This window comes from Diospyros lotus, chromosome 4 (genome assembly GCF_014633365.1).
Source record: "Diospyros lotus cultivar Yz01 chromosome 4, ASM1463336v1, whole genome shotgun sequence".
NCBI lineage: Eukaryota > Viridiplantae > Streptophyta > Magnoliopsida > Ericales > Ebenaceae > Diospyros > Diospyros lotus.
In genome coordinates this window covers 32,983,833-33,000,087 of record NC_068341.1, presented here as the reverse complement: position 1 = coordinate 33,000,087, position 16,255 = coordinate 32,983,833, and the positions used below count along the sequence as shown (strand labels likewise).

Here is a 16,255-nt window from a genome sequence, read left to right as displayed (position 1 = left end):
AGCTGATATGTTCACTAAGGCAGTCCCTATATCTAAATTGCTCCATTGTTTAAGGCTTTTGTAGGTTTCTTTGTGTGAATGATCAAGTTATATGCAGGTCCTAAGGAGAGCAGATCAAAGAAGTAAAGTTTTAGGCATCACTCATGCAAAATGGTGGAGAATTGTTATGGTTTTGCATAGAGTATAGCCTAGAAGATTTAGAAGAAGTCAGTGCATTCAAGTCGATCAAGCGGCAGTGTTTGTTAGGTTTTATGTCTAACTGTATTTTAATTATGAGGAGTATATTAGGGTTTGTGTAATATTTGATTAGTCCTTATAATGTCCACCCATTTGTCTAAAAATAAGAGGCATGAGGGGCAATCACTGGCTACCATTCATTCTTATTGTGCGAGTGCTATAAAGTGAGAGAAAAACCTATTTTGATAGTGCTTTGTAAGCTTGCAATTGGTGTACTCGTGTGAGGGAAGGTTCTTGTACTGATAGTTTGATTTCTTAGTAGATCGCTCTTGGGATCAAGAGGCTGGATGTAGGATTATCTTTTGATAATCTGAACCAGGATAAAAATCGGCTGTCTTCATTGTGGTTTGCATGTTCTTTATTTGATTATTTGATTTCCATATTTGTTCTATTGTTCTATTTCTATTGAGTATCCAATCCATCTATGTGTGTGGCTGTGTATTGGCAAAATAGAGTGATTCTAGTGCTCCCAATTCAACACTATGGAATGCCACGCAACCCGAGGTGAATAAAAATTATATGTTTTTGGCTTTAGCAAAGGAGATTTGGGAAACGGTGAAACATACTTACTCTAAGATCTAAGATGTCTTAGTAATCTTTGAAGTTAAAACAAAGATTAGTAACACTAAACAAAGGGGCTTGACTGTAACAGAATATTATAACAAGATGAATGGTTTGTGGCTAGAGCTAGACCATTATTAGAACATCAAAATGGTGTGCAATGAGGATGCTGCCACCCTCAGTCAAATACTTCAAAGAGATAGGGTTGTGGAATTCCTAGTCGGTCAACATAGAATTTGACCAAGTTAGAGTGCAAATTCTTGGTAGACAGAGACTCTCTTCAGTCTTCCCTTAATGAGGTTTTTGCTATTGTTAGAAGTACAAAGAATCAAAGGGTAGCGATGCTTAGTGAACCCAATTCAAAAGGTTCAGCTATGGTGTCAAATAAAGGAGAAGCTTCAACTATGATTGGAAAGAAATTACAATCATGGAATCAACTCAATCATCATATTATAGATTATAAGTTCATAACCCTAAGCCCATTCCCATTTTGAATGAAACGGATCTACCAATTCTTTGATTCCAGTTATTAAGAGGGATCTTCAATTAAGAAATAGACCTATCAAGAAGAAGGGGAAAAGACCAACTTATTACATTCAAACAACCTCAGTTGCATATATACACACTATCGATCATATAGGCACTAGTTTCCTAATACTAATTACGGGACTTCCTAATTAGATAGCTTTCCAAACTAGATTAGGAAAGATGTATAGAGGAAGATATTTACAAGAAAAGGATCCTGCAGCTACTACATACAATCAAATCAAACAAACAAAGAAATAAGGAAAGACAATACACAATACAACCAGAAAAGTAAAGTTGTATATAAGGAAAGGCCCTGCACATAAGAATGTTGTCGTCTTCTAACAAGACCCTAGAAGCTAAAAAAGGGTATCATGAGCAATTGCAATAATCAGGTTTATTGATATTCCTGCTATGGTAGATGCTATCACACAAACAATCATACTCAATTTGATGGAATTGTTTGATCTAAAAGGAGATCTTCTATGGGTTATTTATTGGTTTTCTCCAGTCATTAATAACTTGATTATCTATAGATAATAGTAGATAGAAACAACTCTTGTAAGAAGTCCTATTAAATCAAAGAAATATAGGTCAGCCTACCATCCACACCAGTTAGAAGTTGCAGAAAGAATGTAGCAAGAGGAACAAAAAGATTCTAGAGAGAGAGTAGAAGAGACAAACAAAGGGTACGAGAGAGGAAAAAGTGCTGAAGGTCAAAAGTAGAGCCAAAAAGTAGGATTTGTTAAAATCAATGCAATTTTGGAAGTTTGGTTGTTCAGTTGTGGAACATGTTTTCAAGCCTTCTATATCTAATTTGCTACAATATCCCTAGTTTTCTATCTCTAATTTGCTATAAAATCTCTACTTTTAATTTTCCACAAAAGATTTTGAAAAAATGCATTCAATGTTAGAAATGCAAAAAGAGAAAAATAATTGTTGTAACATTTGTATTAGATTAGGTAAAATGTATCTTCTGTTTACTGCATATATTTTCTGTTGTATGGTTAGAAATAGCTGATCTTCTAGAAGGTATGTTTCTAGAAGAAGTGCCAGCTGTATGTTTTTCTGTTAGGCGGTTAGTTGGTTTTATTTTATCCCATGTATTCCGCCACCCTTATATCCTATAAATAGGGGTCGTGGATAGGTCAGAAAAGACATAGTGTGAGAGTCTTAGTGTGCCAGAAATTGAGACGATTTTGTTTCAACTTTCTGTCTTGAGTCGGGATTGAGTGCGAGAGGTTGGGAATAGCTGGTTTTTAGCTTGGTTTCCCATTTTCCCTACAGCTTTCAGAGTACATGGGCGGGAGGGATTAAGTTCTCGTTGTAATCATCCTTGGTTGACTTCAAGATAGTGGATTTGATTCGCTTCTAAGCAGTCTGGATGTAGGTCTTGGATTTCAAGACCGAACCAGGATAATTCTTGCTGTTTTTCTTCTGTGATTGTGTTGTTCCTTTTGTGTTCTATAATATCAGTTTATCTTGAGTAAGTTAGGAAGCTATTTGGGTTGGGAGAATAGAGTAGTGTGCTGTGAGATATAACAATAATTTCCAATATATACATAATTGAAACATATGTTCAAGAAAAGAGAGAGAGGTTTTTTTTTTTTTTTTTTTTTGGTGTAAGTGTAACTTGTGTCAAAGAAATGATTTTGAAAAAAAAAAATATGGAAAACAAAGTATTCCAATTCTCCAAATGAATAAAGAAAATTTAGAAAACTCATTTTAAGACTTTTCCAAGTTCAGTTCATTTTTGGAGTATCACGTTTTCCAAATCTCCATTTTCTATTTAGGGAATTTTTGTATTTGATTTTTGGAGAACCACGTTTTCAAAATCTCCATATTCCATTTAGAAATTTTTTGCCTTTGAACAATATTTCAAAGTTTTCATTTTCTGTGGAATAATTTCCCAGAAAACTGGGGTTGTTTTCCACAACTAAACCCCATCCCCCATCAGACTCTAAACTAGTGAAACGGGTTGATTTGGTAAAAATAAACCATAAGAACTCAAATAACAAAATACCATTGAGGTGTCTATAAAAGACCTTAACTGCTAGGGATCTAGCTAGTATTTACCCATTTTTCTTCTTTGAGATAAAATCTTTTGTTGTAGTTGCGACACCTGTACATGCCTAGGTCACACTACCAACTGTAGAACCATAAATTGGGTCGAACATCCCAACTCATGCTGCGTAGCAAACTGGACCAAAAATGGTGACCCAGAGTGTGAACCCACATTCCTAAACAAAATGTTTTGGGGGGGGGGGGGGGGGGGGGGGGTGTTCATGTTAGAGAGAGAGAGAGAGGGAGGGAGATATATTTGTAAAAGGGAATAACACAACAACAAAGAATAGGAGACAGCCCACTGCTCAAGAAGACGGCGACAGCACATTGCTTAACAACAATGAAGAGTACAACGACAACAATATGCTGCTCGACAAAAGCAACAAAGAAGATCGCAGCAGTCTGCTGCTCAACAACAGAGGACTTCGGCTTCTTCCCTTTACTTATCATTTATCAATTATTTTGCTGTGTTTCTATAATATTCTCTAAAGACTTTTATTCACCTTCACATTTGAAACACTATTGTCTTATCTTCTATGTATGACTAATGTGCATATTGAACTTCAAGGAGATGAAATGAACCGCAAAACTATATTTAAAGGCAACACTCCGCAAACTTAATCCCCCAAAATTATATTTAAAGGCGTGACAGGCTCCTTAACATTACACTTCTATTGGTCTACATTCCAACGCAGCTGATCTGAAAAAGTAATAAAATATTTTCAAAAGACCAACTTACAACAAGAGAATTTGATATCATATGAAGCGCACAGATGGAACTACCAGAAAAGGAGAAAGAAGGAAATGCTAAAACACAATGCACATAGAATTCATTGCAATTATATAGAAAAAGAGGGGTCGAAGAAAAGCCTAGAGAAGGAGAAGTGAAAGGAGGAGAACCTTTCTTGCCGGGCATTTCCTTGCCATCTTTCACATAGAATTCCCTAATATCCACCACAACTTTCCCTTGCCAGTTCCTCACAGACACTCTCCGATTTTTTGAAATCTACACGCCAAAATCACCGCCATAAATTAGACAGGCATTCATATAGATATTAAAAGATACCACTGTGTCGAGAGAGAGAGAGAGAGAGAGAGAGAGAGAGAGAGAAAGACCTGGCAGACGAAGATATCTTCGGAGTCGGAATCATCGCCGGTATCCTTCTTGGCGACCTTCGATACCGGAGCATCGCCTTCGGAGTACTCTTCCTCGTCCTTCCTCTTTCCCCTTTTTGACATTTCTCCTTCCCGCTCTATAAAAGCAGAGAGCAAAGTACAGCTACGGTTGGGAGACCGCAAAATTATAGTCGCTTAAAAAACCCTAGAAAAGCCAGAGAGAGAAAGAAAGAGAAGAAGGACGTGGTAGCGTTGGGATTCGAAACCCTGTGAGTCGTCGTTTCTGATATTACTGACCGATCGATTGCTTTAGGGGGTGTTTGGCTTACCCCTTTTTTTCATAACTTCTAAAGTTATTTAGCTTTTAAGTTATATAAAATTTAAAAATTAGACAGTCTTTAAATTAATAATATATTTAAATAAATATATTTTTAATAGTTAATTAATTAATAGTTATGTGTTTGATTTGAAAAAATTAATAAATTATTAAAATTTGATAAAAAATCAAAATAGACATAATATTAAATGATGCAAAATTTTATAATTATACATAATTTTAAAAAATATATTATTATATATATATATATACAATGGCAACGAGGAGGAGATGAGGGTGGGGATGATAATGGGCAATGATCGATAGAGTGACGAAGGAGAAGTTGAAGCAGAGGGGGGCAACAGTCGATGAGGGTGATAGCCGACGAGAAGCAGGTGGTAGGGCGATGGCGATGGCTGATAATGGCGGCCAGAAGAGCTAGGCAACAAGCAACGAGAGGTAGAGATTGAAGAAGAAGAAGAAGAAGAACATGACTAAAAATTAGCCAAAAATATAAAGATAAAATGAATAGTCAACGCAACTTATAAATTAGCCCTTGAGACAAGTCTCGTGTCTTAGTTTAAAACAATATGTCTTGTTTGGTATAAGTAGTTAATATAAGAGCTACTCTTTTAAGTGTGTAATGAATTGAAAATTGGAATTAAGGGTAATAATTAGAGTCTTAATGCATCTAAATTTCAAATCAAATCTCAACGATATTATCACTTTAGATTTTTTTTTTTTTAGTCATCTTTGACTCACTTTTATGCTTAAGAAACTTTTAAAGTTTTTATTTAGTATGATTATTACTCAATAATCTGTCGAAATCAAATATATAAAATATCCAAACTATCTTCAAAATTCATAAAAATTTTATGATAAGTAGAACGCTAATAAAACAATCTTGTATGAAAGTATTAAATTCAAATAACATAATGTCATATAATATAAGAAAAGTTTGCTCATACCCTTTAGCTTGATAATTAACATTCTTCTTCCTTAGCCAATGCCTCTATTCTCTTTCACTTTAATTTCACACTATATCTTAAGTTATTAAGAGTGGAAGACCATCCTCTTTGTTTTCCTTTATATAGACTCAATTTTTGCCTTAATGTTTTCATTGAGAGAAGAATTAATTTAAGAACTTTTTATTCAATTTAATCCTTTTGGAACATTCCTAATTCAATTGACCCCTTTAAATTGAATTTAGACTATTTGAGAATGAAAGGGAGCCATAAAAAAAAAAAAGACGCAGAATTATAATGGTGAAATATACTAAAAAAAGTGTATATATATATATATATGAAAGAGAAATATATATACGTGAAGAACATACTAGTATATCTATTATTGATTTATTTTCACACTTATTCATTGAATCAAATAAATCTTAAAGTCCCATTATTTCACAATGTACACTATTAATTGATTACTAGTAGAATTTATTTTGTGCTCAATTTTAATGATTTTTTTCCCAAAATTTAACATTCTAAATTTATTTAAAATTTTGGGATGATGCACTAGTACCCACTCAAAAGAATTGTGTCACCGACATTTGTTTTTGGTAATGGTCGAGATATCCACGACAATCCCCACTTTGAAAGAGAGAGAGTGACCTTTATGGTCACCATCTTTGGAATGACCATGCCACCCCAATGATGAAAGTCCCCCACGAATAGCCTCACCATGCTATCATCTCATGTCAATGGTGAAAGCCCCCCTTGGACAAGATATTCATCACCGTACCATCGTTCATGCATCTCAAATTCCCATGAAAGTTGTATACTATGAAAACAAAATGCAACATAACACAAGCTATATGTCATGCATGTCATACCATCGTGCTTTATGCATAATGAAAGGGTTTAATGGAAGGCTTGGCATGGCTAAGATTTCCAACACCAAGAGTTATTCATAAGTTGTTGCTCACCCCTCTCTTTAGCCTTTTGTCTTGAAAGAGATTGTCATCCCAAGCTCCCAATACCTTTCCTTACTTTCCTTTTCTTTTTCTCAAATTTTCTCTACAATGGTTGGCACGAGAATAACCCTATCTCTAGGACTTTTATACTAAGCCAACAATTACCCTTATTTGATCCTCTACTAATCCCTTTCATGAGGACATCTTGGTCCACCAAGTTTGGACACCAAACTAATTTTTTTTTTTTTTTTGTGTCTTCACTTGGTTTTTAAGACAAACATCATTCATGTTTTAGATTTGTCTTAGCCTAGTTTTCAAGGCAAACATCAACCCTTGTTGCTTTCTCCAAGTTGCATTTAATTTCTACAATGATCTTCTCTATCTTGCATGCTAATTCCTTCACTTTCGGTTCTCATTCTCCATTCTCCAAATTTGTCCAAAGTTCCTAGAGACACTAATGAGGAAAATTTCTTGTCATTAGTTTGGTCCTAAACCATAAACGATCTTCATGTTATCCTAACTCCTTTAATTAGTCACATAATCCCTAACAATTAATCTAATCATAAACCACCTTAATTATTTGACAATTATTTACCCATAGAAATGTCCCATTATGTGGTTATTAATGTCCCAAGGACATACTTTCAAATCCCTAAGTCCATGATTCAAGACCTAATTGTAACTCAAATTGGCCACAATAACTTGTCATTTCAACAAGGCTATATTTAATCGTTTGAACCCTTAAGTTTGAGCGTTCAAACTTGTCTAGTGTATAAGACAAGTCTAGGCCTTCATGCTCGGATTGACTAAAACTTTAGTTTGGTTTGCTGAACCTTTAAATAAGCGGAACAAGTTTTGATCTTTTAACTTTGGTTGATTGAGACTTCCATGCCTCAATCTTTGGTCTATTAAAGACACCCTCTAAGATATTATCACCTTTTTTTTTTTCCATACTCCTTAATTCCTTTGATACTCTTATTTCCATTGCAAGTCATTAATCTCCTTAAGTTTTTCTTGTCTAAACCCCAGAAGGTCTACTTATCTAGTCAAGCTAGTCCAGTAACTCGAAATTCCTCTCAAATAGCCTTAAATACCCAAATTATCTTAGAAATTCCAACTAATGGGTTTAATTAATTAGAGCGAAATTACAGGCCATTACACAAATGAACATCCAAGCCATATGTAAGAGGTTTGAATCCTCTATATCTAGATTCAATTCAAACCTCCTCAACCCCTTATAAACCCAAGTGTATTGGGGTTCAATCAAACTCTAATAGGGTTTGAATCAAACTAGATAAGTGGTTTGCTCGAACCTTCTATATCTAGATTTGATGGCTAAAAACACAAAGAGTGATAGAAAAAGTAAAAGAAAAAGAAGAACAAGCAAGTGAAAATGATGGTGAAACATAAAACGAAGATAAGTTATCTCACGCCAAAAGAGAGCAAGACCAATCTGTGGCAACGACAATTGTGGCAGCAATTACATAGATGACGCACAATAATAGAGATAGCTGGGTTGTAAGAGAATTGGGGGAAATAAAAAATAAGGAAAAGAAGAATGCCAAAAGAGAATAGGGGTGTTTATGATGATTTGATAGCCAAAGAATGCATAGACAGAGAGGAAAAAAAGAAGAAAAAAAAAAAGAAACTTTTAAATACAAAGGTATTTTGGTAATTTATGAATATTTTGTTAGAGTTAACTAATGACAAGGAGGAAATTGCAATACAACATTTGTAACACCTCTAATTTTTCGGGTGTGTTATAACTTAGGAGTTCAAGAATATAAATTTCTTTTCATACCACAATCATTGACATGCATCACACAAATTCCCAATAATCATAATTTCACATTCTCAGCCTAACAAACCCGATAATCATATAGCTAAAACATGTGATATCATTACAAATGCAGAAGCTCGGTCGAACCTGATATGGTGCACAACTATAATGCTTTATTTATAATATAAGAAATCGTTCAAGATGTTTACAAACGTATTACATGGATATCATTTCTCGAAAGCGATAACCAAACGCCTCAACATAACCAAATCATACTGAGGTTCGCATCAACTGAATTTCTCATACATACATAAAGATATGATAAAACATATTACAAGCAACAAAACATGCTTATCCTTTAGCCATCTCTTTTCCCTTAGAGCCGCTTGTCGAACGTGGAATGTTTGAATATTTCAGGGACATAGTCCAATTAGAAGATGAACCTTCTAGTGAGAACTCCAAAACAGTTTATATTGTAATACCTGAGAAATTTTAAATGACTCAAGAATAACTTATCTTGGGGAAAAAATGAAATTTAAGGATAAATAGAGGGTATAACGGTAATTTATTACTATATGAATGACCAAATCGACTGTCGGGAGTGCCCTGGAGCCGAGATACCAAAAGAAAATGATGTGGCATTAATGATCACCCCGAGATATGATTTATAGCATTGAAATAAATAAGATCGGGAACAGTTTTCGGTACAGCTAAAATGCAGTCAATTAGGCTGCAATACTGAATTGTGGTAGACGACTTCCCGGAAGTCAACGAAAGCTTGAAGGGGCTTTGATTTTTCATAAGAAACAACCCTTCAGTGGTTTCAGGAAGAAACAAAGAGGTTTAGGGCCAAAACGAAAATTCGGGGCTAAGTGCAGTTTTTTGAAATTGCTAGAGGAAGACCGAAACGATGATTTTTCGAAATCTTCGGGGGTCAAAATGATGTTTTAGGACTTGAGGGTCTTAAATTCAATTATGAAAAGTTAAGGGGTTAAGTGAAAAGGGTCAAAGTGAGATAGCCCAAAAGTTAAGGGGTTAAACTGTAATTTTTCAAAGTTAGCCAATGACCAGCACATGGCCGGTTGGCCATGGCCGAAATGGACCATGGGGTTGCACGAGGCACTTTCGGGGGAGCATCTTTTGTAAAGGAGGATCCGACAATGGCCATTAGGTTGGCCAGAAAAGTAAGAAAATCCGACCGAAAGTTGATCGCTTGGTTGCGGCACCTGCAAGTCGATTTCTTGGTCGACAAGTGCCGCCTCGAGGTCGATTCGGGGGAGGTTTATCCTCTAAGGGTGATGGGTTAAGCGGCCAAGAGCATTTGGATGCTCGGTTTTGCCTATAAATAGGCGTTCTTGCGGCCGAAAGTTTTAAAGAAATGAAGCTTGAAATCGGCCGTTGTTTTGAACGAATTGGAGGCCAAAACCATAGGGCTTTTGAAGCCCATGAGGTGTAGATGGATTCTGGAGAGTTTGATGCATTTTGGTCGAGGTTTGAAGGGGTTTTGGGCTTCGCCGGAGTTTGGAGGCGGGTGGCCGATCCGAGATTCCAAATGCCCGATGGGACGTCTTCTGGTGGTCCTTTCAAGCCTCAAGAGGATCCATTAGGATCGACTGAATGAAGGCTACAAGGTGGCATTGAGAACCAGCATCGCCGGCATGGCCGGGGCCGGAGAAGACGACCGGCGCATGGGCTACATGTGCTGGTCAACACGCGTAGCCCACGTGCCAGCGCGTGAGGGCGCGTGCGGGTCTAGAAAAATGTGCAAAAATTCCCTAAAATTCTAGAAAAATATTTTATGGGGGTCCATGCAAAAAATTTTGAAGTTGGGATTCCCAATGTCTCGGTTTCTGCACCAAAAAGTCTCATTTTGCGTGAAAATGCATCATCCGGGTAAGTTCAGTATTTTTTCTTGGAAGTTTATAGTCTATTATGAATTTTTGTGAAAGTAGATTTGAGAAAATAATCTCGAGGTATTTATTGGAATTTTCAGAAAGGAAAAATGAAAGAAAATGAAGGAAAAATGAAATAAATGGAATATTGAGGATATTTAGTGATTAAATATTATTTTATATTTGAAGAGATCGATATGATGTGATTGGTGCAGCTTTTGAGAGTTGGCACGAAAATCGAGCGGGGCACGCATATCGAGGCAATGCACGCTTTTCAAGAAAATGCAAGTTTATCTCAAAAGGTGAGTAATTTTATACTAAACATGGTTTAGTGAGTTTTCCTATCCTACATGATATGATTGTTTATTATACATGATATTTATGAAAGATATGACTGCTTTTATATGCATAATATTTACAAAAGATATGATTCATTTTTTCATATTACATGGAAAGTCGTGATAATTGCATGACACGATATTATTGTCACGTTGATATTTGTGCATGGGAATGGGATGTCGCCCCCAGAGTGTAGCCGTAATTCTCCAAGGGCGTTGAGGGAATAATGTTAGGCTTATCCTGCAGAGGTTCGGGATTTGCCTAGGATTCCTAGCCGGGCTTGCGGGCCAGGGAAGTTACACTAAGGGCACATGTTGTTCATATTATTGCATCATGCATTCATATATATGTTTTGGACCCTCACTAGAAGTTTCATCTTCTAATGGGTTATGCCCCTGGAACATTCAACATTCCAGTTTTAGACTTGCAGTTAGGGCAAGGAGCAGGTTGAGATATGACGGCATGTGATGGCGTAGTCGATGGATTCAGCGAGCTGACTCGGATATATTTTAGTTGATGCTTTATTGATGTTTAGTCTTGTTATAATATTATGGAATCTCCATGTATTTATGTATTTCAATATTGAGGATATGATGTTAATTATGGTACGAATTCTTATGTTATAAATAAAGTAAGTTGATTATGTACCATATCAGGTTTCGATTATCGCTTCCGCATTTTTAATGATTTGCTAGGAGTTTTATAAATAAAGTGAGTTGACATGTCTCATGAACATGTCAGCCTACTCCAACGAGAGCTTTCTCAGTGGTGCACGCATAGCGCCTCTCGGGAGGTCCCTAACCATATCACCTCGGCCTGACCTCATAGAACTCATTCAAACACCACACTAGGGATGGCAATTGCAACTGAAACCGTGGGGAATCGAACCGAAACCGAACCGGTCAACGCGGTTAAAAACCATTTGACTGGGTAATGGTTTGGTTCGGGGAAAAAACGAATACTGTTTCAATAGGTATGGTTTGGTTATGGTTTTTACTAAAACCAAACCAAAACCCGAACCGAAACCGAACCGAATATATAATATAATATATATTATATACAACCCCGTCCACCTGAGGCTAGCCCACCCCAGCCCAATTGCCTTGCTTGCAAATCCTTCTCCCCTTCTCTTCTCCTTCCTCTCTCAACCTCGCTCTCACTCTCTCTCACCCTCGCTGCCTTTCGCTCGTTCGCCCGCTCTCGCCCTTGCTCTCTGCATGTCTCTTGCTCGCCCTCACTGGATCTCTCTTGCTCTCGCTAGGGCTTGGCCCCTACTCTCGCTTGCCCTCAATCTCTCTCACCCTTTCTGCCTCATTTCTCTTGCTCATCCGCGCGAGCTCGCCAATCGCCCTCGCTCTCTGCATCTCTCTTGCTCTCACTCGCTCTCGCTAGATCTCTCTTGCTCTCGTTAAGGCTTGGCCCCTCTTGCTCTCGCTCGCCCTCGATCTCTCTCACCCTCGTTGCGTCTCGCTCTCTGCCTCATCTCTCTTCATATTAATTTATTTTTGATATTTATAATTTTGTCAGATGGAGTTGGCTCATTCATTTCAGATGGATATGCATCAATTTACGAAGAATATATTAATGTTGTTGATGAAGGTATTAACTTTCGTAGCTAATTTTTTTAGCTTAAATTATAATTTAATTATGCACATATTAATTTATTGATCTTAACAATTGTAGGTTTGAAAATGTGATTTTATATCCAATAAGTTTTGTAACTTTATGCAAGAATAAGGTAACTTTATTAGAATTTATCTTTGTTTGTTGTGAAATTATCAAAAAAAATTATGAATACTATTTGTCTTTGTTTGTTGATATGGATTAAACTAAAAAAACCATGGTTAAACCGAAACTAAACCGAAACCGAATGGTTTGGTTATGGTTTTAAATTTTTAAAACCAAATGGGTAATGGTTTGGTTTTGGTTTTAGTAATTTAAGTTTGGTTTGGTTATGGTTTTGGCAAAAACCGAAACCAAACTGAACCATTGCCAACCCTACACCACACCCGTTGTCCTTTAAACTCACGGTCTTCCCCACGAGAGCTTTCTCGATGGTGCACGCACAGCGCCTCTCGGGGGATATCCCGACTTTTGCCCTCGAACAACAATAGATAAGTAAAACAGTATGACCACACGGATTTTATAAATGCAATAGTTGAAAATCAACAACATATATTTTCCAATAAATTATATTTCATATATGCAACATGATTTCATGTAAAAGAACAATATGATTTTGTGTACAAAAACATTACACAAAACACATTTCATGTAATAGTAGTCTCATATAAGAGAACAAAAATAGGGTTTGGAGTATAGGAGTCTCACATTGACTTAATTTCGGGATTCCTCAAAATTTGTGCAAATTCTCAAGTCTTTTAACCAAACCACCTTCTCACACGTCCTCACGCATTGCGCAAGTGCTTCTTCTTCTCTAGGAACAAAATTCTTCTATCCACTAAGCGCGAAGCACTCTCATCTAGCACAAATTTATCATAACTTAGAATGAGGAAACCCTTGGCCATGAGCACCCTATTCATAAGTTTGGAAACTTGGCCACCAAGTAAGTCACAATTATTTCAAATATTTTCTAAATCTTCAAAGATATTCCAATCATTTCAAATCTTCTAAAATATTTTATAATCATTCCAAATCTTTTAAGATATTATCTAATCATTTTAAATTTTCTAAGATTTTTTACAATCATTTTTATCCAAATCAAATCGCATCCAATCAAATCTCATCAAATCTTATCAAATAAGTCATCATGAGCTTTCATCTTATTTTTAAAGTTATCATGAGACTTTATCTTTAATCTCCCAGATGCCCTTAGGAAAAAGGTTTCAAGAATTACACATTGACCCAAACTTTTCAAGTAATTGCACTTAGAGCCTTTTCAACTTGGTCCCTAGACCAATTTTTAATTACATTGTAGTCCCCCAAATAAAGGACTAATTTCGCTAATATCCCTAATTTTTAAGTAAATTACACTTTTACTCGAACCTAAAAAATTACGATTTTGCCCCTAACTTAGAAACTGAACTTTTCCCTCCAGATTTTCATAACCCTTTGAAATTTCCTATTTCCTCAAGTATTTATGTTCTAGGGTACTCCCTTCCATTGATTCGACAATTTATTTTACTATCAAGCCACTTTTCGGTATTTTAAACTCACTTAAAATACGTGACAATCTCACGAAAATATGGGGTATTACAGCATTAAACCTCTAGCATATTCATTGTATTTTCTCAAAAAGTCAAGGGTAGTTTTGTAATATTTTAATTTTTAGGGGTATCATATGCAATTTTTCGTAAAATTAAATTATAGAATTAAAATGAATTGTATAAACTTATATTTGGAATAAGTCTATTATTGAAGTTCTATTTGCTCTTATTTCATAAAATATCCTTGATATAATAAGTGAGAAGGAGATAAGAAAATAAAGATTGTGGATATTTTTATCCACAAAACTTGTTTATTGAGGTTAGCCTGATTCATTAACAAATTTTACCTATTTTATGGAATTTAGTTTAGTTGTGTTCAATTCATAGATTCAACAACTAAACAATTTCATAAATTCTTATAATTGAAATATAATTTTTTGTCATTACAAACATGAAAATTTGAAATTAGTAATGAATTCTATATTCCAAACAAGGTGTAAACCCGCATTGTTGTGCTTCTAACATGTAGAGTGAGTAATTAATTAATTCATGTATTTAGAGAGTAAATTATACGAGCAACCCTTACTTATAACTATTATGCAAAAGAATGCATTTATGTTTTGGGTTTTAAGTCATCGTCCACAACCAAGTTGTGAGTCTTCCAAACAAACTAGCTAGAGGTGCAAAGCAAGTTAGGTTCCCTAGCTTAGGTAACCTACCATAACAATTTTGTGTTGTGCTAGGTCAAAGATCCTATAATTGCAGCTAGGTTTGATACAAAAAATGTCTTAATATTTTATAATTATAAATTATAACTTTTCATTAAGTTATATGAAAAAAAAAAAAAAGAGTAGACTTTTAGCTTGCCTGCTAATAGTACATTTACTTTTTAGAAATTACGCTTTCCTTTATTAAGATTAAAAAATGTATAATTATTTTTCCCGACATTAGTTAACATCACTTATATTTTTTTAAATAACCAAAATACCCTCATTCTTTTTTCTTTTTTTTTGTCTTTCTCCTCCTCGTTTCTCTCTCTTTTGGCTAAACCATTTATCTTTTCATTTCTTTTTTTCTTCTGTTGCGACAAGTTTCTTATTTTTTTCACACCATTTCTTTCTCCATTTTCAAACACGAAACCCCTGTTATGGTTATTCTCATTCTCTTTCCCTTCTATCTATTTCTTCTTTCAAGATGTCAAACCGCACTATGGGTTCATCTTATTCCCCTATTTTCTTCATTCGTTTCTTTCTTTCTTAAGAACACTAAAAAATCTATTAAGGTTAATCTATTTCCTTCTCTGTCTCTCTTCCTTTCCTTTCGAACCTAATAAAAGTTATGTAATGAACCCAAAACAAGATCTATAGAACCCAATAATGCTTAGTTAATAAATCCAATAATTCGGGTTTACTAACGATAGTGATGGTGATTGGTCAATCACCACAAGTTTTTTTCCTCTATTTTCTCTCTCATATTTCTTTTCCCTTTTTTTTCTCTTTCGTTCCTTCTCTAATGGTTGTTGATGGCAATAAACCACTACTAGTAATATTTGTTTTATTATTTTTATAAATTATTAATTAAAGAGATGTGAAAGAGAAAAAGCCTTTTTTTCTCATTTTATTTTACTCTATTTTATTTTATTCTATTTCATTACTACTTGTTCTTTCTCAAACAAAGCCTTACGACCAATAAATAAATAAATAAAGACTTTAAGAGATAATTAATAAAAGTACTATTATTTGTAAGGGAATTTTATATAATTTAAAAACATTATTGATTTTTTTGGTAAATTGCATTTATACCTCTCTTGGTTTGGGTCATTGGCATGGAAATCTCCTATGTAGAGATGGCAAAATGGGCTTGGCCTGGCGGGCTGGCCCGTTGGGGCCCGGCCCAGCACCGGGCTAGGACCAGCATTTTGCTGGCCCATTTAAGGCCAGGCCGATTTGGCCCACTTGGCCCGCTAATTGGCCATACCCCCCCCCCAAACAGCCTGCGCCCCTCGCTCTCAGCCTCGCCTCTCACCCTCTGTCGCTCTCGCCCTCTGTCGTATTTTGAACAAGTATGGAAGTCGTTTGTATGATGAAACAGTTCAAGCTCTCTTGTGCACACGAAGTTGATTGCATGGTTTTGGAGGTAATTTGTTTTAAACTTTCTAATATCTGAGATTTAACATAACATTAAACATTTCTCTTATATGATAAATAATTAACATATGTAATTTTTTATTATAAATGATGATGAGGAGAAGGAGTCAAGCATTGATGATATAAGACTTTCTAAACAAGACTCAAATGTTGTTGTTGATGAAGAGGATGAAGATTAGAGGCATAATTTTTA

The 16,255-nt window shown here is 35.4% G+C and overlaps 1 protein-coding gene across 1 annotated transcript in view; it reads right to left on the bottom strand.

The window, feature by feature from the left end:
- LOC127800774 (RNA polymerase II transcriptional coactivator KIWI-like) overlaps window positions 1-4,780 on the bottom strand; it is a 29,343-nt gene extending 24,563 nt beyond the window's left edge. The window contains exons 1-2 of the mRNA XM_052335576.1: window positions 4,504-4,780; window positions 4,288-4,393 (exon numbers count right to left, since the gene is read on the bottom strand). Coding sequence (XP_052191536.1) covers window positions 4,288-4,393; window positions 4,504-4,626 — 229 coding nt within the window. The 5' untranslated portion in view covers window positions 4,627-4,780. The remainder of the gene's footprint in view (window positions 1-4,287; window positions 4,394-4,503) is intronic.
- Window positions 4,781-16,255: the final 11,475 nt, after the last annotated feature.